The 24,473-nt window shown below is 39.4% G+C and overlaps 1 protein-coding gene across 1 annotated transcript in view; it reads left to right on the top strand.

The window, feature by feature from the left end:
* The window catches only part of LOC124107678 (short transient receptor potential channel 7), a 149,887-nt gene that overhangs the window by 93,709 nt on the left and 31,705 nt on the right, over positions 1-24,473 (top strand). The window contains exon 3 of the mRNA XM_046465862.2: positions 302-484. Within this exon, the coding sequence (XP_046321818.1) occupies positions 302-484 (183 nt within the window). The remainder of the gene's footprint in view (positions 1-301; positions 485-24,473) is intronic.

A 24,473-nucleotide genomic window follows, 5' to 3' on the forward strand; every position in this document is an offset into this window, starting at 1 on the left:
AAAAAAACATTCCTGGACCTCATTCCCATGAATTCTACAATTTTGGCATGATCTAAAGTAACTCTAATGCAAGTGATCTGTGGACTACACTCTGACAAGTGCTGACTTAGAGAAGAATGTCCTCTAGGTTGTGTGTCAAGAGAAACAGCCCTGTCTTCTGAATTCAGCAATTGCCCTTGGTTCCAATGTACTCCGTTAAGTTCACACTTGTGGGACAATTGCTAATTGACACTGCTGTGCTGGGCAAGCCGATCTGTGGGGCTCAGTGTGACACACCCCTGATTTTTCTTTATTCTGTTAGAACGATTACAGGAAGTTATCTATGCAATGCAAGGATTTTGTGGTGGGCGTGCTGGACCTGTGCCGAGACACAGAAGAGGTGGAGGCGATTTTAAATGGTGATGTGAACTTCCAAGTCTGGTCCGACCACCACCGACCAAGTTTGAGCCGGATCAAACTCGCCATTAAATATGAAGTCAAGAAGGTAAGATTTCCCATCTTTCTTGGCCTTCCTGCCTCACTTCACAGGGCAGCTGGCCTAGCTTTGTGCTCATATTTCATGTTCCTGCAAAGCGACTGTGATTACACCCAAATTCTCTCCAGACAGAAAACTGCCAGTCTTACAGGGCTGCTCAGATCCCACCACCTTTTCCCATCTCAATTCCCAGCCTCCAAAGAGAGAGAGAGAGGAATCATGAGTCAGTCCATGACTAGACCTTTAACTTGGAGAACAGAAGAGATTTTCAGACTCCAGACTACTGGCAGTAGTGTCACAGTGAGGAATCCCATTACTAGCAAGCCAATTCCAAATCTTGAGAAACACATAACTCAGGTCTTTCAATAGCATTAATTGTGTAGAAAATGGTTTAGTGTAAAGGATTTGTGGCAGCCATGGTCCTCAAAGGATTAGAGAAATTTACTTCAAAGTCATATGAAAGCCCTTAGTGGGAAGCTTAAGTAGACTTTTCCAAAAGTAAGCTTGTTCCACCTCCTCAATAGATATCAACATGTCTGTAATGACTCTTGTCACCCAATAACCCTTGCATCTGTAGTGTCTGGTCAGATTAGGGTCCTAAGGAGCAAAAGTCACTTGTAGTTTCATTTTGTATATATTTGAATTCTATACAATCTGCTCTATTGGCTGACATCATTCATCCTGATGAAAACTGGAAAGCTCCAAAAACCTACATGGTTAAATGTCAGTGGACTTTCTATATGAGCAAGGCAGAGTGGATCTGTCTTTGAGGATTTGTTTTGTTTTTTTTGTTGTTGTTGTTGGGGGGGGGGGCTATTTCACATGTCAAACATGAAAAGTATTTTTAATACCTCCCAAATTGGCCACTGGACATGTCTCCTCTCCCCTGATTATCTTACTTTGTGTGAGGTCAACCAGTCTTCAAGAAATGACATGAATCTGTGGGATTCATCTAGAAAGAGCTTCCAAGTTTGATAAAAATCTTTCTGCCATTTTACTTCAATAATAATCACAAATCCTAAGAAAAAATTGATTTTTTCCTAAGACTCTGAGTCCCAAAGATCATATTGATAAACCATGGAAAAGGTAGCCTTGAGATTCATATTAGAAAGCAGAGAGTTTATTGGGGTGCTTGGAAAAGTCAGATTGTGGTTTCAAGTATAATGATATTTTCTTAGCTCAGGGAAATACATTTTTTTTAGACTAAGTCAAGAACTCCCTGATGTTTTTTACCAAACCATGCAAATCACTTCCTGAAACTGCTGAGATATCCATGCCCTTGAGTTCACACAAACCTGCTAGTAAAGGTGAGCTTGAATTTCCAAAACTGCAAACATTTTCTTCCCTCCCCAATCCAGAGTATCTTCTTGCCACTTAGCACATGGGGAAAGTGAAGATGTCTTTGAAAAGCCAGAGAACAGGAGATGATGCTTGATGTTTAAAAATTTACAGTCACAGTTTCAGCTATTCATGAGCAATTTCAAGAGTCCATGGCATGCAGATATTAGCCATTTTTCTGAAACATAAAATAAGTCTAGCAAAACTGTCATCAATGGTAGAGTACTCAGTAAATACAGAAGTCTTGCCACTTCCTCACAGCTACATGTTCCCTCTCATTGTCAATTACCAAGTACAAATGGCCCTGATAATGAATGACAAGAAAAAGTGAAGCCCTCCATAAACATGATGGTTTAGTTCAGAATAAAAAGGTTTCGTGAGGGAAATTATTTGCTCTAGTGATATTTTCCAATTAGGAGAGTCATAAAGGTCTCAGGAATATCCATCATGAATGTCAAATGTCTGCTGCCATCCATAGGCAGGAAGATGATCAATGACAAGCATAAAATGCCAGCCTTGCTCATTTCCAGGGGATAAATTCTCTCAAACCATGTATACCATTATGCAATAGTAGGCAGACTCGAAACTTTCCTTGACATTTATTCTATTATGAATTACTGGTGAAAATATCTAATATCAAAAAGGCATACTAATATTATAATGCACTTCCATTTTTAATTTATTAACTTTACCATGCTTGCGTAGGCACAATCTAACCCGGATATTTGAGTTATAAACTAACTAGCACCAAGGCCTATTTACAAATATACTGCCTTTTATATCTGATATAGCTAGAATATTAAACCATAAAAAATTCCTATGGCTCTGTCTACATGATGTAAAAATCAACCCATTAATCCAGTAATCAAAGAAAACTAGTTTTTCTTGGCAGTTCCTTGAGCTGCTAATGAGGTGTTACCTTAAAAAGAAAAAGAGAGGGAAAGAAAATGTGTTGTATTCAAATAGATTTGGAGACCTTAAGTTAACATAGACAAACAGATTTCTATGCTTAAAGACATTATTGAGTCCTTAATGTACATCACTACTCTAGAATAAAAAGACCTCCTCCTCCAGGGCCATTTTGGATAACAGTCTTCTCCATCTCTCTATCTCAGCCCCAGGGAATCATACCTAAATCTCCTTCTCAAAGGCCTTCTTCTCATAACATAAACTGACTCTAAATAAATGCATAAGGGATTTCCAGGCCCACCAATTATGAAGACCCAGTCTGGATCCCAATTTGGCTCATTTGGACCCAGGCTGCACCCCTAAAGGGAACCCAGTGTGTGGTGTGCTCAGTGACATGTCACAGACATCCAGACACAGGTCTTGGTGCCCTGTTCAACTTGTTCAATGGACCAGTTGTCTACTGGACAACTTGTCTCTCTCTTCTTTGTTGCTTCTCCATCTCTGAACTTACCATAATGCTGTTTTCCCTTCCTTCCCCTATATCATCTCTTCTCATTCCTTCCTCCAGTCTGCCTTAATGAGGATCAGGTGAATATCCTAGTCACTATAAGAGAACTATGTGGCCATTAGTCCTGTAGGCTCAATTGTTAAAGGAGGATGGAGCAAAGAAACTCAGAATGTCCTGTTTGCATGACAGAAGCTATAACTTCATCTTCAAAGGAGATGGGCATAATTAAGCAAAGGCCTGCTACTGAAAAAAAAAATCACAAAGAGGACATGAGAATATTTTTGGCAAAATAGATTATTATCAGAGCAGAAAGCATATCTGTTATCATGCAGCATCTCCAACAAGGGTAATTAGTTCCATCTAATCAATCATTTTAGCCACCCATAGGATCTACAGACACTAACCTCAGCCTGCTAGAGAATCCAAAGAGAATAAGACAGTATATAAGCTATCAGTCTAGTGGGTGAGTTGGGACAAATATCCCATGACTTTAACAGCAGCAACCTCTGCACAGGAGGGAGCCCCTTAACTACTTAACTATCTGAGCAAAGTTAAATTCACAGTCTAATCTCTGTTTCAGATTTCCGGCTGGCTCCCAGTTCTATCATTGTGGGGTGCAGCTTGGCTTGGACTCTGATCATGGTATGAGCCATCTTTCCATTCAGCTGAGAGGCCCCCACTCTCCTCAAGAAACAGTTCCACTGCTCCCAAGCCTTCAAGACCCAAGAACTTAGGGGTTATTTCTGACTTCAGAAGCTATTCTCACACAAAATAAGGGTCTGATACATGTCCATGGGGAGGAAGATAAGAGCACAGGGTCCTGGGAAGACCCTACTGTCTCTACCTCAATAACACACTTCCCTTTTTCCTCATGCTACTGAATTAAGGAAATAGTATTCCCTATGATTTTCATTCACTTACGTATTCCTCATTTAACAAATACCTACTGATGTCTACATATCACCAGTTCTGTGCTCAGCACACTGGAAGAAGACCCAGGCCCAGACCTTTCTCTTGAGGAGCTTACGTAGTGATAGCAGAAATAGTGAACAAAGGATACAATCCTGTCTGAGCAGGGCACACAGGAATGGGAAAGGGGCAATATAGAGGCCAAAGGAAACACTGGCTAGCACTGTTTGGGACCTTAGTAAAATTTTCCCAATGTTGTAATTTCACAGAAATATATGGCGAGGGGGGGGGGGAATGAATGGGAAGTGCTAAATAGGATGGCAATTTAGGCAGCCCACAGATCCCTGAGAAAGAGAAGCATGTTCAGAGAATGTGTTTAGAAGAGTGATTCTTCCCTGTGGCTTTATCATTACAGGGAAAGAAATAGGCTGAAAGTTTGCCAAGAACCAGACACTTGAAGGCATTCATGCCATGTACTAGCTCCTGGACTTGATAGTGCCAAGACTATCCAATAAGATTTTCTATGATAATGGAAAATGTTCTATTTTCTACTGTCTAATATGGGAGTTATAAGACTCATATGGCTAATTAGCATTGGAATTGAGGCTGGTGTGATTATGGAACAAGTATTTATATCTTTAAAAATTAATTAATTTAAAGTTCAACATGTAGCCTGTGGTTACCAAATTGGACCGCATGGCTGTGCATCCTCATTTGTACCTTCAACAGGCTTTTACTGAATGATTACAAAGTGTGATTTGCCAAACACTGGGGACATAGTAATGAATGAAAGTGGCATGATCTTGGCCATCAAGGGGGAAGACAGACCTTAATCAAATCATCACACAAATAACTTGTAATACTCCAATTGTAAGTGTTATGAAGAAAAGAACATGAAATTATGAGAGCTTCTAAAAGCAGATATGACATAAGTAGGGAAGTCAATGAAATTTCTCTAAGGAGCTCATACTTCAAGAGCAAAAGAATATGAACAGTGAACCAGTGGTGGGGATGGCATTTCTGGCAGAAAGATCATATTTAAAGTATATCCAAAGGTCCTGAGGTGAAAAGAAACCAAGTAAGAGGAACCAAAAGAAAGAGAATGTGACCAAGTCAGAGGGCTTGAGAAGTGAGGTGTGGGATGAGGCTAAAGACAGGCCAGACAATGCAGCCTTCCAGACAATGCAAAGTGCTAAATGATTTGGTTTTTATTTTTGTTTTGCTTTGTTGCTGTTGTTGTTGTTGTTGTTGTTGTTGGGTGTTTGCTTTTTGTTTTCTGGTTTTTTATTTTATTTTATTTTATTTTTTGAGGGCTAATCAAGAGTGATTGTAAAGATTAGGATATCCAGGGAGACAGCTTATCCTCTGAGAAAGTCTTGAAGCAAAAAAGGATGGGTGTGGATACAGCATTTTGTTGGATGAAAGGGACAGGATATTAGTCAAGATAGGCTAAGTTGTGCTGTGTTGACAAAGAAAACCAACATTGCAGTGACTTTTCAACAAATTAAGATTTATTCATTGTTTATCCTATTTCCATCTTAGAACAGGATCCATTCAAGGAACCCAAGCTGATAGAATAGCCAACATGTCAAATGTTTCCACCATGCCAAGAGGTAGAAACCCAGAGCCTAGACCTAGAGCCTCACCCCAACAATCACATGCTTTTACCTGGATGTGGCACTCTTTGTTCCTGCTCACTTTATGAAGAATTAGTCAGACCTCCTACCCCACTTCCAGAAGGATCAGGAAGTAGAATCTTGCCATGGTTTGAATGGAGAGAAAAACAGAGCAATTTGGGAAATAGCACTAATGATTACCACAGGAGAAAAGCTGAAGGAATTCATACTGAGAGCTTCAACTTCTCTAAGTAAGAAGCAGAATCACCACCTGAGGTAGAAGGCAGACTGAGGAAGTAAAAAGAAAATAATGTTCATGAAAAGTTCTGTGGGAGACTGCAGAGAGAGGTGAATAAGACTGCAGACTGTAATACTTTGTCAGTCGCCTGCATTCTTAATAGAAATGGAAGGACTCCACAAAGGACGGTAACAAGCCAAGCCAGTGTTCTCCATAAACTTCTATTTCCTGATGCCAACTTCAAGATCCTTTTATAGATTTGGAGCCAGAAGAACACAAAATGTGTCCCATGGAAGGTTCCCCTCAGCGAAGAATGTCAAGGAGGGAGGACAGTGGTGGAAGGACCATTTCCATCTATATTGCCTGTCTAAAATTGGGCCAAATGATCATCTTATGCACACTTTACAGTCACGCCATAAATGGGCCCATTTTCTACTTGGAAAAACTCCTAGTAGAAAGCAGAATTTGTTGAGTAGAAGTATAGTGTTATGGCTGGGAGCCTGGCTGCTTGAGTTCCCACTTAGTAGAAACGTGGCTTCAGACAAGGCATTTCATTTGCTAGCCTGCAGCCCTCACAGACAGAGCAGACACTGTGTAACCCTCAAGAGCCTCTCAGAGACGAATGATGCCCAGGATCAGATACACAACTGGCATACATCCTCTCCCTAGTGTAGTGACCATGGGTAGGACCCGGGAGAGAGGGTAAATGACCTCTGCTGGGTCCTGTTTCATTTCCTCTGTCTGCACAAAGCACAAGGCAGAGCCAGTGAGCACAGGGGACCTGGGGACATCAGGCCTTTCTAGAGGACATCTGAGGGGCCAGTCAGACACTCACATGCTCTGAGCAGACATTCCCCACTGTGTTTTCCTGCTGAGGCATCATTCTAACAGATGCTCAGAGTTAAGGAGATCAGAGCTGTCACAGACAGTTTGGCCGGTCAGGCACTACCCCAACTGCACTGCATGATGCCAGTAGCTGACAAACGCTGTTAGTGTCAAAAGCATCAATCATCATCCTCTTTGGGGATTCCTCTGAGCACTTTCATGGCTCTAGCCTGGCCATGTGGCACAAAAATGATCAGTGTATTAATCACCTGGCTCAGAAGGGCTATCTTTTACATGAGGAAGTTTTGTTTTCCTCCAGAAGAAAATCTTCAGAAACAAAAGAAAAATTACATTATGTAATTGTGATAACTCTTCTGCCTGGAAAAATTCCCCAAAGAAAAATAGAACCTATTGGGCAGTGGTAAAATGTTGTGGCCAGGAGCCTGATTGCCCATGTTTGAGTTACAAGTCTTTTACTTACTAGATGTGTGCCATTGGAAAAATTATTTAATTTCTGCACCTTGATTTTCTCATCCATATAACGGGAACAAATTATAGTACCTAATAAACAACAGTCAATGTTTCTTACCACACATAATGTCCCTAAGACATGGTAAGTACATATAAATTAGATAAAGGAAGCTGTTTGCCATCTTGGTTTTATAAGAGAACTACCTTTAAGATTAAATCAGCAATTCCCAACCTCAGCACTACTAATATTTAGGCCATATAATTCTTTGCCATGGGGATTCTTCTGTGCATTATAAGAGTTTTAGCAGAATCCCTGGCCTCTACCCAGTAGCACCCTCCCCTCAATTTTGTCAACCAAAAAAAGTATCCATCCAGACTATCTCTAATGTCTTTGGGGAAATTGGGAAGCCAGAATCATTCCCTGCTGAGAACCTCTGGGCTAGTTTTCAGGATCTAGGCCATGACCCCTTAACTTTAAGGCCCTGGGGGCAGGGATTGTAGTTATATGGGATATATTGTATCTCTCAAGACCAGTGGCTCTCAAATGATGGGCCCAAATTCCAAGTAAGAAAACTACTTGGGAGCTTTGTTAAAAATACCACTGCCTGGACCCCACCAACAGAGTGTCTAATCCAGTTCATCTGGGTGGGCACACAGCAGCTGGTATTTTCTAAAGATGTGCTAATTATTTCAAATTTTATAAAGATGGAGCTCCTAGAAGGTGGGAGCCTCTCTTCATTTATCTTGATCTCTGATAGCTGAGAACAGTACACATTCTACATATAATGTACAGCCTCCAATTTGACTATATGAATAGATGGTATATTCAGTGGGACATCAAAGGCTTTATTGCTTTTCCAATTGTAATTCCCACTTGTGATTAAAACCCATTAGAATCCAGGTGATGTTTGAGACTGGCCCCAGAGTTTGGGTCTGTCATATACAGTCCTTCCATTGCCAACTGCATGCTCATTTGGGATTTGTAACTTGAAAAGAGTTCTTATTATCCAGGGAAGCCTAAATCAGGTTTTGGCCTGGAAGTCTATAGGGAGAGAGCAGAGAAGTGAATGGCTCCCAGGGAATGCTGCACAGTCAGGGAGAGTTACCGAGGACTTTGCTTCCTGAAGAGAGCTCAGATCACTGAGTGAGTGCTTCACTGAGTGCTATGCAGAGGACCTTGGGAGTGCTCCCTCCTCTTATTAGCCTTCATTGCTGCCCCATTCCCACATCCCACCACACTTACAGTGAAGAGGAAGGGAAGAAAAAGTGTCTGATGCTTTCTCTCTGCCCTTCTTCAGGCATGCTGCAAATCACCTGACAAGACTTTCTCTAATACACTGATAGCGCTGTGAATTTGCAAAAGAGATTTCAGATCTTTAAAGTAAGATTTGTCACAGCAGGGCAGAAAGTGATTACCTTTGGATGTTTTGCAGCCTTACATTCAGCTCTTGTCATACATAAATATTTGTGTGAAAGCATAATTCTCCAAAGCATTGTTTTTCTCCTTGGTTATTATGTTTCCTAAACCATGTGGACTTGGCTTGTTTAACCAACATCATATTCATTGTGTGCTGTGTTTGTTAAGAAAGTCAGAGTCTGATTACTATTACCTCCTTATTTGGGGATTATCAGGAAGAGAAATTTTTAAGTAGCATTCAAGACAGAAACATACACCCCCTTAATGCCCTCCAGAAAAGATGCAGTCAGAAATATTTACTAGCCCAAAGTGGGAAAGATAACAAAAGCCATTTTCAAATTGTCACTTTTATCCCAGAATTCAATAGATCTTAGAAACTACAATCTCCCCCAAGGACCCATGACTAACTCCAGTAATTAAGCTAAAGACCAACTGCACATTTCTATCACATTATTTTTTACTAAATGCTCATAAATAGATTTAGACTTTCAATAAGCATTTTAACTTTCACATATTCCTCCCATTATATGCCAAAGTGCATTATTCTTTTTAACATTCATCTGCCTAAAGTCAATTGCACATTTTCTTGATGGAAGGCAAGTTTTGTAAGTATAATTGCAGATGAAAATTTCTGTTTAATAAGGATGCTTTATGTAATCTAAGCCATAGTTATATTATGCCTAGATGATGACAATAGCATATAATTAACAGGTCTGCCTTCCTCTTCTCTTTCCCCTACAGATAGACAGACAGACACAGACAGACACATACATACACACACACACACACACACACACACACCAGGAAAAAAATTAAATAATTTAATTATTTCATGCCCCAGTTTATAGCTCTCATCTATAAGCCAGGTATAGTCTGTTACTCATCACTACTGGAAGCAGAGCCTAAGTTAAGGGCTCTTGTAAGCTCTGTTTTACTAAAATCATGATCTCATGAGAAACCTACATTGGAGGGGCAGAAGTAGGATGGGGAAGGAGAAGAAGCTAAATTAAGAGGTGGTTTCAGAGAAGTCCTCCCTCAGTTTGATCTTGAGAGGCACCTTGGAGTGGAGTGTGTGGTAGCTCCACAGATTTGCACCACATTAAGCTAAGGGTTGGCCTTTTGTATACCTATATCAGTCAGTCACCAGTTGCAGGTCTCCCAAGGCGGGGACATAAATATAAGTATTCCTTGACAAAGTGGTTCCCATTGGCTGGAGGGAATTTCTGAAAAAGAGTGTATCTATGAGCCCTCAGCAGCCAGCACCCCAGCATGTAGGGCTGGGTGCTCTTTCCTAGTAAGAGGGATCTTGGCGAGAAACCAATATCCTCATGCCCTAAAGTACTCAGATTTCAACCACTAACTATGGCCTACAAGCTGCTGCATGATCTGGCTCCTGCCTTCCTCTTTAACTCATTTTATACCAAAGCCCTTTCCTGCTCCCTAGCCTCCAGGGGTACTACCTGCCTTTCTGTGCCTTAAACACTCCACACTAGTTCTAAACCCAGTGAAGTTACTGGTCCCTTTCCTGCAGATCTCTGCTGACTGATCCTCCTCTGCATTAAAGACTGAGATCAATGGCCTTCTGACCACCCTGTCTGAACATGGTCACTATCATGTTCCCTTCCCCATCACTCTCTCTCCATCCCAGTTCCCTCATTGAATCTTGTTTATTTCTTTTGTTCACTTTGTTTACTATCCATTTCCCTCAACACAATAAGTCCTATATCCCTAGGACAGCTCACCACCATAACCCTAACCTAGAACAAACGCAGGCCAGAAGATTCTCAAAAATATTTATTAAGTGAATGAATGAATGAATGAACCATACCTGAGTTTTCTTCCAATTATTTTTCTGAAATACAACATAATCTCAAGTTCAAGGCAAAATGCATTCCTAAAAGCTGTGGAAGAAACCCACAAAGTTATTACATTTGAGGATGTAATTGAGATAAATAGGAAAGTAGTACATGATGAATTATTAGATTAGGCATTATTTGTCTCATTCATGAACTCCTATAACTATTGTCATCAACTGTAATGAAATGTAGATCCTGACTAATGGCTTTATTTTACTTAAAAACAACAAAAAGTCACTTAAATTCAAAATACTATTTAACAAAATTAATAAAACTTGGTCTCTAAATTGCATCTGAATAAATCATAAATTAATTTATATTTTTACAATTATTACATACTTATTAGTATACTTATAATAGATTCATAATATACTTATTACAGAAGTATAACAATTTTATCACATTGTTTATTAGTGCATTATAGTTGTACCTAATAATGGAATTTGTTGTTATATATTTGTACACACACACACAAAGAAGTATTAAAAATTCATCTTGTGTATACTTCCAAATATATTCATCTGATGCATCACCATATGAGTACTTTGTCTGCTCTGATTTTGATAGGTGTTATCAGGTAGAACAAGCTTGAGGAGTGGTTAATCATGTAGCACCTATTATTTCACCAAATCAGTGGGCAATATAAAGAATAAGGCCTAGACCTCATTTGTCAGGAGTGTCTGCCTAAAGGGTTACGTGATCTGAATCCAGCCGCTTATCAAACAATAATTCAGACAAAAAATGGTTTGGGAAAGTGTCAAGGAAAAAGAGGTAGACTCTGCATCAGGCCTTTAAAGGCTAGACAGAACTCAAAGGTCAGAAGTCAAAGGAAAAGTGTAGTACAATCTAGGCAGAGGAAACATGGGGAGGCACAAAAGTACGATAATGTTACAGGACTCACTGATAGTCTAGGGGTGGGCATATGAAGAGGAGAAGGAAGTAGAAGAACAGGCATGAAGAGCAGACTCCTGGGGTAGGAGAAAAGATGGCTGGCTGGGGAGGTTAGGCCAGCAGAAGGGACTCTGAAAAGGAGCTGAAGGGAACATCCTCTATTCCATAATGGAAAGGGGATCCTGCACATGGCCTTTGGTGTTTGCATTTCTCATCTTGCTGATTTTATTTATTGCACAAACATCTAAAAAATAAGAAAGATAATTAGAAGAAAAACAAAAATGCATAATGCATGATTGCATTCTTCTAATTCTTTCCCATATACAGATATGTATTTACATACTTAGAGCTGTAGGGGAAATAATTTTGGGATAAGATTCATCAAGCGTCAGAATGTACGCATTTTTCTATGTTCTCTATAATTCATATTTTTGTTAGTAGAAGACTGATGTATCATTGTTGACATTTTCTCTAGTATTGAACATTCACTTTTTAAATATATTTATATTTTACTATTTTTCCATGCATGTAGTTTCCATACATATAGTTTTTCTTTCCTTTTTTCTTTTTCTTTTTTTTGTTTTGTTTTGTTTTTGCTATTATTTCCTTAAGTTGAATTTCTGAGAGCTAACTCTACTTTGTCAAAGGACATAAATATTTGCTATGTTTCTTGCAACATTTTGAAAGCTATTTTCCCAAATATCTATACTAATTTTCAGTGTCATCAGTGGTATAAAACTGAACTGATTTCATCAGTACTTTGCAAGCACAGGGTTCTACTAAGATTTTCCCCCCTAATTTAATATATGCAAAATACTATCTTATGCATATTTTAAAATGCACTCCTTTGATTACTAAGCAAATGAGTATTTTTCTGTGTGAATTCTGACCCTACCACCAAGCTGTCCAAATACCACACTATCAATATCTCTTAGCATTTCCATATTAGAGACTTACCATTTTCCATTTGGGGTTTTGGGACTCTTGTGCAATATGGAATTTTTTACACATTTGTGACCAAATTAGTGGTATATCATGACTGTAAGTAGCCCTGCTTCAGTAAGGCTATTCAAGTGGCAAGGTTTGATGATATATCCAAGAAGGGGAACTGGCTAATATGCTACTGGAGGAATAAAGTAGAAGGGGATGAAGACCTGCAGGCCATTCTGTGTTCAGGAAGAAATCTGTATAACTGTTACTTGGAGGTAAAAAAATAATAATAATGCTTTTCAACTCAGGGCACAAAATCAGCCTAGACATTTTTTTTTTTTTTTTTTGTACCAGGGATTGAACCCAGGGGCACTAAACCACTGAGTTACATCCCAAGCCCTTTTATTAATTAATTATTTTTTGAGAGAGAGGGGCTCACTAAGTTTCTTAGGGCTTTGCTAAGTTGATGAGGCTGGCTTTGAACATGTGATCCTCAGACTCCCAAGTTGCTGGAATTACAGATGGGTGCCACTGTGTTTGGCTCAGCCTAAACACAGGTATGAGAGTCTGGTCTACCAATGTTAGAATAAATTACTCATATTCCTAAATTACACTAACAGAGGTATACTTTTGGTAAGAGGGCAGGGGGAATTAGAAGTCATTTTGGAACTTGGAGGACTTTGTGGTAAAATGGACAGCAGAGAGCTCTGAAGAACCCAAAGAAGGCCTAGGCCCATAGTGCATAGGAAAGGGATTGGAGCCAAGAACAAAGACAGAGGAAATGAAACTTGGGAGGGATGCTCACAAAGAAGGGAAGTTGAGTGGTTCTCTCTGATTAAGTGCCAGCAAGAGCTGTGTCTCTGCCCTTCTTATACATGCTGCATCCTCACATCAGCCATTGTCATGCTTTCTGTTTTACTAATGAAGCAACTGAGACCCAGAGAGGAGGAGCAAGTCACCTAAAGTCCAAGAAGCCAAGCAGGGACTCCTACTCACATCCAGCTTGTTCAAAAGCCTGTACTGAGTTCTGTTCTTAACCTGGTGGAACAGTCAAGTAGGCTGCCAGAGGAATTCCCATGGTGGGGATAGACAAGTGAACCTGCAGAGCAGGACACTCTTGCTCCAGTCCACCGAGATCCTCAGAATATTACACTCACCAGATCCTCAGCTAGTCTTCCTCATCTAGATCTCCCAGATACTTGCAATTAAATAAGCATAGTACTTGCTTTTCTAACAAGGTCCTTCATTCCCTGGGTAAAAAGGAGATGTTAAAGTATTGGTAATTTGGAAGATACTTCCAATGATCATCAGGCTGAATTTAGTGAAATTAAAACCCATTAGGGAGGGTTTTCAAAAACAAATTTTCAACAAATTCATTAGCACCAGTTACAGATCCTTAGCTGATAATAAACCACTACCCAGACAAAACTGACTTTGTACTATGGGGAGGGGAACACATTATATATATATATATATATATATATATATATATATATATATATATATATATATATATTCTATCATAATTGTAATGGGTTTTTAAATTTACAAACAGTATACAAATATCCTGACATTTCTTTACTTGGTAGTTAGAGATGCCTTCCTGAAATAACTGACTACTTCCTAGACAAATAATTTGTGTTTCTGCTAAACAAACAAGCAAACAACCAAATAACACCTTTCAACATCACATGGAAAAAAGACTCCATTCTGGAGTGTGATTAGAATCATAAGCTCTGGAGCTAGATAATTCTGGGTTACCTTAGACAAATCATTAACCTTGCTTTTCCCTCACCTCTAATGTAGGGATAACCATGCTTCCCTTATAAACTTTCAGTACCTAGTAAGTACCAGATAGATGCAAGTTCCTAGCACATTACAAGTGTTGTCTTTCAGGAACTATTCTGGTCCATAGCCAGTATTAATTAGGGGACCAGGTGCATATCATCTGGGTGGCAGACAAAGCACAACCAACGCCATGTTGCTATACTCTATTACTAGAAAATTCTAACTTTAAACTGTTGTATCATTTTATTATATCACTAAGATTTTATATAGTATCTGTATATATGCATATATAATATTAAGTATATAATTACCGGAGAAACAGAAAAAACTGATATGAGTTTGCTTCATGTTTCTCATTGTTAAGAATTCTTACTTGTTAGCTGCTTTTTGGTATAGATCCAACTCTGAAGCAGGCACGTCTGAGTTCACATCCTGCCTGTGTGACCGCAAACAAGTCAATTAGCCTTCCTGTGCTTCAGTTTCCTCATTTGAAAAAACAAAAACAAAAACAAAAAAAAAGTGCTAATAGTTGTATCAATTGTCTCTATGTCACAGAATTGTTGCAAGGATTAATCAATCCATGAAAATCATTTAGAGCAGTGTCTAGCACATCATAAGTACTCAATAAATGTGGCTCTCACCATTTTTTGCTTATTCTAAATCATATGATATCTGGCTCAGTGTCTTGCCCAGGTTACCAGGAAATCCTATCTTAGTCAGTCTGGGACATTCTCCTCTGTGTCATACCACAATCCAGAAGACTAACCTGTCCACCTAAAGGAGAACTCTTATCTTGTGCCCTTCTTCTGTGGATACCTGATGCCACTAACAAACACTGATCACAATCATCTGGCCCAAGTTGTGTCTCCATCGTATCATTCAACACTTTTTTTTAGTACACACAGTGTCCCAGACAGTGCATTAGGTGCTGGGAATACAATAGGAAAAAAAAAACAGACAGAATCTCTTCCCTCCTGAAGCTTCCAATGAAGAAAGATATCTGGACTGGACAGGTGCTGAGACCTTCCCCTGAACTTCCACAAAAAAGAACTTTGGCATTGGTCAACCCCTTCCAACACTCTGGAATGACCCCCATTTCAATGTCCATCTACCTCTAGAGCAGAGTTAAAATGGAACCTGATGTCTTTCCACCCCCACAGAAGATTTCCAAACCTCACTCCCTTCCCCCAGTCTCAGGAAGCATCACTCCAACACAAGCACTATCCTCCAACTCCTTCCTTTCACTGGGCCTCACTCTCCCCAAAGGTCTATCTGTGGTCTTCAGACCAATCTCTAAAACCCCAAAACTGTGAACTTCTGGAACCACCAGAGCCCAGAGTCCTCCTCACCACCTCCTCAAGAGACAGGAGGCAAAAATGCCATTCATTCTCCCATGAAAAGTCATCAGCCAACAAAACAAGACTGGTTCATCTCCCTTGCAGATTATTCAGACACCAAGTCACACAGAAGGGTTCAAGGAAGGAGAATGTTTAAGACTCAGTGAATGGTAGGCAGCATCTGGGCCACAGAGCTGTCTAAGGGAAAGAAGACACAGAACAGACTCATAAGTTTGATGACCAGAAAGAAATTAACAAGATTTTGAGACAGCAATTTCAACAGAGTTCAGGAGCCAGATTTCAGATGGCTGGGAGCTGTAGGGAGCATCAAAAACAAAGGTGAGAGTAGCAACAATTAGGAGGGATGCTTCTTCCTCTAAGAAAGGAGAGGCTTGCAAGATTACTAGCAGGTGAGGGTTGTTGAGGGCCAGAGAAGGAGCTCTTGCCCAAAGCCCCACCGAGAAGACAAGATGGAGTGCTCAGAACTGTAAACTGAAAAGAGGTGTTCAACTTGTCTTTTGGTGCATAAAATTTATTGGCTTAGAAAAAAAATCATTTTATTTGCTTACAATTATGTGAATCAAGAAGTCAAGCAGGGCTTAGCTGGAAAGTTCTTATACTAGAATCATTTGCTCAGCTGTATTAAAGTGGTGACTGGGCTGGGATGGAAGATGTCAGAAAGCTACACAAACATGTCTGGCACCTCAGTGCTTCTTCATATGGTCTCCCTTAGTGTAGCCATGTTGAGCTTCCTCACAACATGGTGGTCTCAGGAGATTTGGACTTCTAAGAGGCTTTCCCAGGAATAATGGTAACTGCTGAAAGATCTCTAATGCTTTTACCTATTGAGTTTTGCAGCATTGCTTCTGCAGCATTCTATTGGTCAAAATAGGTCACTGAAAGTTAGACCAACTCCAAGAGCAGGAAGATAGCATTCCAGAGCAATTGAGATGGGAGATATTGCTGCCATCTTTAGAAATGCCATCCCTTCCGGGAGGAGAGAAGAGTTAGCATTCCTACTGTGGAATCAATGAGATTAGCCACAGGATTCATTCATGAATTTATTCTTTCAACAAATATTTGTTGAATTTTCTACCATGTACTGGACACTGTTCTAAGTCCGGATACAATACAGTAAACAAAAAGAAAAAGGTCATTGCTCTTCTATTTTAGTACATTTAATAATCACAGACTTTAAATACATAATCAACTGTGGTAGTTGCTAAGTGATGAAAGATAAAGCCAGGTGAAAGAACAGAAAGGAAATTAATAAGGAAGGAAGAACTTATATTTTAGACAGGATGGTCAAGAAAGGCCTTGATGTACTGGGTAAGGTAGAATACGACTGTAATCCCAGTGGCTGAGGAGGCTGAGGCAGGAGGATCACGATCAAAGCCAGCCTCAGCAAAAGGAAGGTGCTAAGCAACTCAGTGAGACCCTGTATCTACATAAAATACAAAGTAGGGCTGGGGATGTGGCTCAGTGATCAAGTGCCCCTGAGTTCAATCCCTGGTAGGAAAGGAAGGAAGGAAGGAAGGAAGGAAGGAAGGAAGGAAGGAAGGAAGGAAAGAAGGAAAGAAGGAAGGAAGGAAGGGCCTTGGTGCATTTTAGGAATAGTAAATGGAATAGTAAATCCAGTAGGGCTGGATCATAGAGAGCAAAAGAGAGAATGACTGGATGTAAAGAACCAGATTACCAAAGTCTTTATAGACATAGGAACAAATATGAATTTTTTTCCTAAGCATAATAAATAGCCATTTTTCTGGCCTCTTAGATGAATGAGACTCAGTTCTTATCAGAAACCCATCCTTACTAGCCAAATAATGCTCCTTCCCTGCCCTTGGAGAGGCACGGGGAGGGGAAATTATAAAATCCACCACAAGCCTTGTGTCAACTCATCCTCAGGCCACTGTGCTTCCTTCTGGATCTCAGAGCCTGGGGGTAGTCCTTTGCTGTAGGCTGGATATTATAGTAACTACAAGCCATCCAAATTTGGTCTGGAAAAAAATGTAAAAAAGAATTTTGCATAGCTCCAGATGGCTTTGTAAATTAAATTAAACCCACAACTGGCCCAGGAACTTTCCCCATCATAATTACATTATTGGTCATTAACATTTAAAGAGTCTGCAAACAGAATACTAGATGCTGCAATAAATTATCATTGTCCACTGGGCAGGTTCCATGAATCAGGTGTCCCTGGAGCCTTTTGAGACTGTCTGATGCTATAATTTAAATGGAGGATGTTGTTCTGCTCTTTAGTACATGAGGGTGCAGCAGGGGCAAGTGTGGATGCACAAAACCCTACACTATGGCTATCTAACCCATATATCAAAAAGTAAAAGTCTACTACAAGTTTTAATTCCCAAGGCACCTGGCTTTTTCATGTTACATTCAGTCTCCATCTCAGCATGACTCACAAGTCCTTCAGGGTTTCCCACCTTCTTTCACTCCTGCATGGTCCCTGAGTTACCTATAACTTTTCTGACACACTGTGCTCTAAGGCTTCAGTAGCAACAATAACAATTTATTAAGTGTTCAATCTATGTTCTTTACTATGCCAAGTGCTTCTCATTCAATGAGCCTGATAAAACAGATGAGCTCAGAGGTAACATAACTTGTTAAATATCAGTCAGTCACAGGCAGAGGCAAGATTTAAACCAAGATCTGTATTCCTTTAGAGCCCAAATGCTTTGCTGCTCCTTCTCTTCAGCATGCTCTTCCCAACTCTCTTGGTGGCCTGAGTATAGCCTTCATTACTCAGCACAAAAATTCCTCCCCCAGCAATCCTTTACTCACTGACCCTCTTCATCCCAGCTTGGGCTGGGTTCTACTTCTCTGTGAATTCATGGTATCCTGCCATGGCACTGATTGAACTACATTAAATGTGCCTGTTGGACTATTTCCCTGACTAGACTTAAAGGACCATGAGAGCCAGGACATTATTATTGACCTTGGTGTTCCTAGTGCCTAGTTCAGTAGATATCTGCTGAGGAAATGAAACATAAATGATTACATAAATCTGAGTGTAGGTAGATGTGACTTCAAGTATATTGAAACATTTTGTGAGACTCAATCTCAGTTCCCTATTAAGAATAATATGAATATGATTATGAAGAGAGAGATTATATTTATAATAGCTTAATAAAAAACCATTAAAATAGGAGCAAAATTAACCCAACTCATAAATTTTATATACTGTTTATATCATGGCACAGCTCCTAGATGAAAAATGGAGCTACTTACTCTCAACTAGCAATCCCAAGTGCCTAGGGGACCTTTGCATTGGATGCTGAATATTCATGTCCTCATTTGACATCTAAAAGCTAGAGGTCACCTGCATGACTAAAATGTGCCTTCACCAGAAATGTTTCCCAGTGTTTGGGATGTGATAAATTTCCACGTTTTGGGGGGAAGTGAAGAGAGCAATTGAAATTGTCCAAACTAGAAACCCCAGGTGACACAGTAGCCACAAACACTACAAAAGAAGAAGAAGAAGAAGAAGAATATGATGATGATGATGATTAAGCCAACATTTACTAAGTGTCACACTTAGATATGTGTCAGGTTCTTTGTCTAATTAACAATGTCTCTTAAAGTATTAGAATAGGAACAGGCAGCATGACATAGAAAATTAGGAGGCATCCCTTAAAAGTGTCCTGTGAGCAATGTATGTGAAGAATTATGGTGGTTGTTGGAGGAGAAGGGATGTTCATTGATAAGTACATTCCTCTATTATTTGCATGGAATCCAGACCACATGAAAAAGAACTTGAGCTGGGTCAAATTTATTGATCAGGTTGGTGTTAGGGAGTAGAAGAGCAGGAGATAAAGTTAATTTTTAAGGAAAATTTGAGAGAAAAATTCCCAAAGTAAGCAATTTAGCCAAGACTTAAGTGGGAAGGGTGAACAGTAGTTCTGAACTCAGACCCCTCCTCAACCTCCCTTCCCATAAACCAAGATGAACTCAATGTGTATCCGGATTTTATACCTCTCTCCATCCAGCCTTAGTGGAAGGCAACCTCACATAGTCAGATGGAGGTAAAATGAAATTAATCAAGTAAAACCCCACTTGGCATCATCAAAAGCAAAAACATGCAGGCCTGAAACCTGGGAAGAAGAAATTATGGAACAACAGATCATACTTCACCCTGGGCATCACTACCAGCAATTCTGTTGGAGGATTGCCCTTTAGAAAAAAAGGCATGAGAAGAGTGTCATTCTGTGCAAATAGTAGGGATCTGGAGGTAGGAACAAAGGAGAGCAAATCTAGCCAGCTTTGCAGAGAAAGAAGAAACCACAGGCCAAGGAGACATCAAGGTCCAAAGGAATTCAGCACCTTGCACTACAGGGGTCCCTGCTGGCCCATCCGTAGAATTGCTGGAGAAAGCCTAAGGGCAGAGCAGAGAGTTGTTCCGTCTACTTGGCCAGCAAGGGCCCAGCCTGTGAAGGAGCCTTCCATGCAAACAGAAGCACCAAGTGGAGAGGAGATGCTGGGGCAATAGAGCAAAGTTATAGACAGAGCAGCAGCTGTTCCTGAGTGCAGGGCTGGCCTACTTAGAATGAAAAGGGAGTTGCTGATGCCTGCACTTAGTATATTTAAGGATAGGTAAAGTGACTTCAGTGAGAACTTTAAGTCAAATGGAAAACATAGGAGGAAGCTGTAATTTAAAAAACTTCCCTGCCATCCAGTTTGGAAGGACTCAAGTTTAGGGGATTAAAAACCTTCCCAGACACAGCCTTGACCATCTTGTTTACAGTATCTTCCATTCCCAAAGGCACATACCTGGCATCAACAAGCATGTACTGTGTGTCTGAGGAATAGTTAAATGACTATCAACCACTGAGACTAGGTTTTTTTCTCACCTGCTGCTGAGACCTACAAGAGTGGAGTTATACGTGTTATTTCTTATCCTTGAACCAGTAACTTTGCCATTATTTCAGCTTTTATGTCTCATAAGATCAAAATACTAGTAGAAGTAACATTTTATAAATTTGAAAATTCAAAATTAAAATTTAAAATTAGTAGCACTAAATCTTGAGTGTATTTCAACCATAAAACTGCATATACACATAAAACATCAAGTAAAAATAAAATATGTGTAAAATATGTTATATATACATCAGCATTATAATATAAATTCACAAAGATGAAATTAATTTTAAAGCATTACTTTAAAATGAAAATTTAGAAATAAAACATAATGTGGTTTTTAAAAGAAAAATTAGCAAATATATCATTGCTGGTTTATATGCACATTCTCTGCAAAAAAAAAAAATGGGAAACTTGGAATCACAAAGAGATAAGAAAGCTCCAACTATTGCCCTCTGATTTCTTCATCTGCTTGCAACTCACCTAATATTTAATTTATTTAAGTCTTTTAAATAAATTTAATTTATTTAAGTCTTTTTCCCAATATTGGAATTAAATTCAGGGGTGCTCTTACCACTAAGTGACATTCCCTGTCCTTTTAATTTTTTATTTTGAGACAGAGTCTAAGTTGTCCATGCTGGGCTTGAACTTGTGGTCCTCCTGCCTCAGCCTCCCAAGAAGCTGGAGTTACAGTTATAAACCACAAAACATGGCTGAGGAAGTCATTTTTAAAACCATATAATCCTCAGTTATATCAGCCTAGAACTACAATTTTTGTATTGTTTGGAAGCTGTGGTTTATATTTGAAGAAAGCATGTGCAGTCTATTTCTGTCTTCTTTCATTTAATTAAATATGGACACAAATTCCCATGCAGATTTCTTGTTTGGATATCAGTAACTTTGGATTTACGTTCTCCTTGTTGATAAAGTGTTTGAACTACGATAATAATTATTCCTTTTATTGATGACCAAGTTTCTTTCTCTACTTAAGAACCATGAAAAATAAACAGGTTCTCAGTTAGTGACCATATTTTGGTTGATCAAAACTTTTAATGCATGATATAAGTGATTTATACTTATGATTTTTATTTCATAAATAAAATAGTCCACCAACAAAAAAAAAATAGCATGTTGCTACGTAAGAACTGCACCATAATTTGTACCAAAAAAGGAATATGCATTTCCTAAGCCCTTGAAACTTCCATTGAGCTAGTTATGTTTATGGTCACTTTATAGAGAAGTTAACTGAGAAGTTAAGCTAGTTGGTCCCTCACAAGTCAGGGATGGGGCTAAGATTGAGTAGGCTGACCACAGAGCCCACATGTCAACTCCATGAATCTTGGTACCCAAAGGACAGAACAGCCAGGAAGGTCTGCAGAGTTATGCAAACAACAAACAATTAACCAATCAAAACTGAGACTTGGGGAACCACCTGGAACTGCAGCTCTTCCTACTAAGACATCAGAGTCAGGTGTGATTTGGCAAAGGGCCTGAGACTCTAATTTGCTCCCTCAGCAGAGAAGTTTTTTGAGCGTCGTTGGCACTATTCAAGGCTGTAAATCTGGGCTTAGGTGACCTCTACATTAACTTGGTTCCTGGCAAAGTGGTGACCAGAAACTTGAGCCATCACAGAATCAGTCACTGCTACTCCTCTCCACATGTGGAAGAAAAAAATATCCCAGGATTTCATCTTTAGCATGACCTCTCACTCCTTTTAAGAGGATAGAGTTGTTAAGAGCATTAACTTTGAGTCTTTCTTCTGTGTATTCCTGATCTTTTTCTCCACTGAGACTAATAGGTAGAAATGAAGAGATATGGGAGTTCTAACTCACCTTGGATGGTGAGATCATCTGCCTTTGCAGACTTGAAGAAATCATGGTCCTTTGTGCTTTGGTATGTCTGACTGAGTTTTATCTCCCTTGTGGAAATACAGATAATAGTTCAAAAACATTATGTTTGAAGTCAAATTGGCTTTTAATCAACAATCACTTTTGTGAATAATTGCAGGGTAGTTACTTAGTCTGTGTCTTATCCCCATATTTAAAATAAGTATTTAATAATATGAACATCAAGGAAGTGATGCGAGGGTTTTCTATGAATTGGATATGGTTTGAGTGTGTATCTACAGAGTTCATGTGCTAGAAACTTGGTTGTCAGTGTGCCAATATTGAGAGGTAGTAAAACCTTTAAGAGATGAAGTCTAGTGCAAGTTAATTAGGCATTGGGGACATAACCCTCAGAAGGGATTGAAGCTGGCTTTGCAGAATAAATTATTTCTCAAAAGATTGGGTTGTGATAAAAGAGCAAGTCTGGCCCACTCCCTGGTCTCTGGTTTCCTGTCTCACCATGTGATCTCTCCTGCTTTACATGCTCCCATGATGATGTCATCCGCCATACTGTGATATAACCAAAAACTCCTCATCAGGGGCAGAACTGATGGGGCCACCCAAGCTTTGACTTACAACCTTTAAAATTATGAGCTAAATAAGCCTCTTTGTACCCAGCTTCAAGTAGTTTGTTATAGTAACTGAAAGCAGACTAATACAGGATTAAGTAATACAATGACTATTAAGCACAAAGTCTGGCAGAAAAGAGTGCTCAAAAAAATTAATTATTCCTTATCATAGTAATTATTATTATTATTATTATTATTATATAAATATTTGAATTGATATTAAATATTGAATTTATATAAGCTTTCAGTGGTACATAGTGTACAGAGAAATTAAATAATCCTCATTTGATCAAGAAATGATCCTCAACACCTATTTTAGAATTGTATTTCAATCTTTTGCACAAGACAAGAGCCCCATTTAGTTTTCATCATCTCTCCTTATCTACTTTTTAGTAAAGACGTGAAGACAGTTAAGTGTTCATCAGACCTTGAGTAATAGAGGATTTGTCATATTTTGAAACTGTTCTGGGATGATTAGTCACAGGGAAAATCATGGAACAAATCTTAAAAGGATTCAGAAGAACATTCAATTTATTGATCATTCAACAGAAGTTTACTGAGCACCCCTTACATGCAAAACATAAGGCTGCACACTCTTGGACATACACAGACAGTTGGTTCTCTCAAGGAGAGTAAAACAATAGAAAAGATAAGATGTAAACACAGGAGTATAGCTATCCATACTCAAGAAATGATTGCCAAATGAAGGGGCCACAGAATTAGATCCATGGGAGTCCAAGACATCTTGGAAGACCAAGAGACTTAGTAGAACTGGGAGGTGAAGAAGAAGTTGGATTTTAAAGGCTGATTAGAACCGAATGTTAGAGGAGCTAAATGGAACTTCTTTGAACACAGTTGGGTAGATACATTTGCCATGTTTGGAAATGGTATTCACAGAAACTTGGCTAGAGGCAAAATCTCAAAAAGGGAAGTAGTTGGAAATAATCCAAGAAAGTTTTCTAGAAGCAGCTTCTACTACTTCCTTAGTTTCAGGATAAGTCACAGCACTAGATGGGGTAAAAAAAAAATGCTACCTAGGTATGCAGAGTAGCTTCTTTATGACACTGTGAAAGAACAGAGGCAATCATCTAGAGCAGTAGGACTCTGGCCATGTCATCTGTACTCTCTGGATTCACTGCTGTCGGAGAACCTGGTGAGCACTTGCAAATCACAGTATTTCATCCATCTCCAGGAAGTTCAGCCATGGCCGGCTGCCTAGGCACCTGTGCTCAGGAAATGGCTCACCCACAGCTCTGGGAGAAGTCCAATGACATTTGTCTTGGTTCCTGCAGCTCAGACTGAGGCATAGGCTGCTTCATGATTTTCAGAAAATCATTCTTTCTTTGGTGAGAGAGATGCTGCTGAGTCACTAGTCCTCAGAGCAGCCCACCAATTTGGGGCATATGTATAAGTATTTCCTTTTGATTTAGAAAACTGGAGGTTTGTTTAAGGACAGCTGAGAGAGATTGTTTTATGTTCTGCTAGGGAAACTGGAATAGAGATACATCTTTGAGAATAATGGAGAGAGCTACATAACTAAAATTCAGGTGAAATGAAGTATCTGCAGGAGTTGAAGATCCTTCAGCAGTCCCCATATCCTCTGGCCACCTGGAAGATTTCCAGAATGCTCAGTGAGCAGCT

The sequence above is a fragment of the Marmota monax genome, unplaced genomic scaffold (genome assembly GCF_021218885.2).
Source record: "Marmota monax isolate L192 unplaced genomic scaffold, Marmota_monax_Labrador192_F-V1.1 WCK01_AAM20220418_F8-fsc00097, whole genome shotgun sequence".
NCBI lineage: Eukaryota > Metazoa > Chordata > Mammalia > Rodentia > Sciuridae > Marmota > Marmota monax.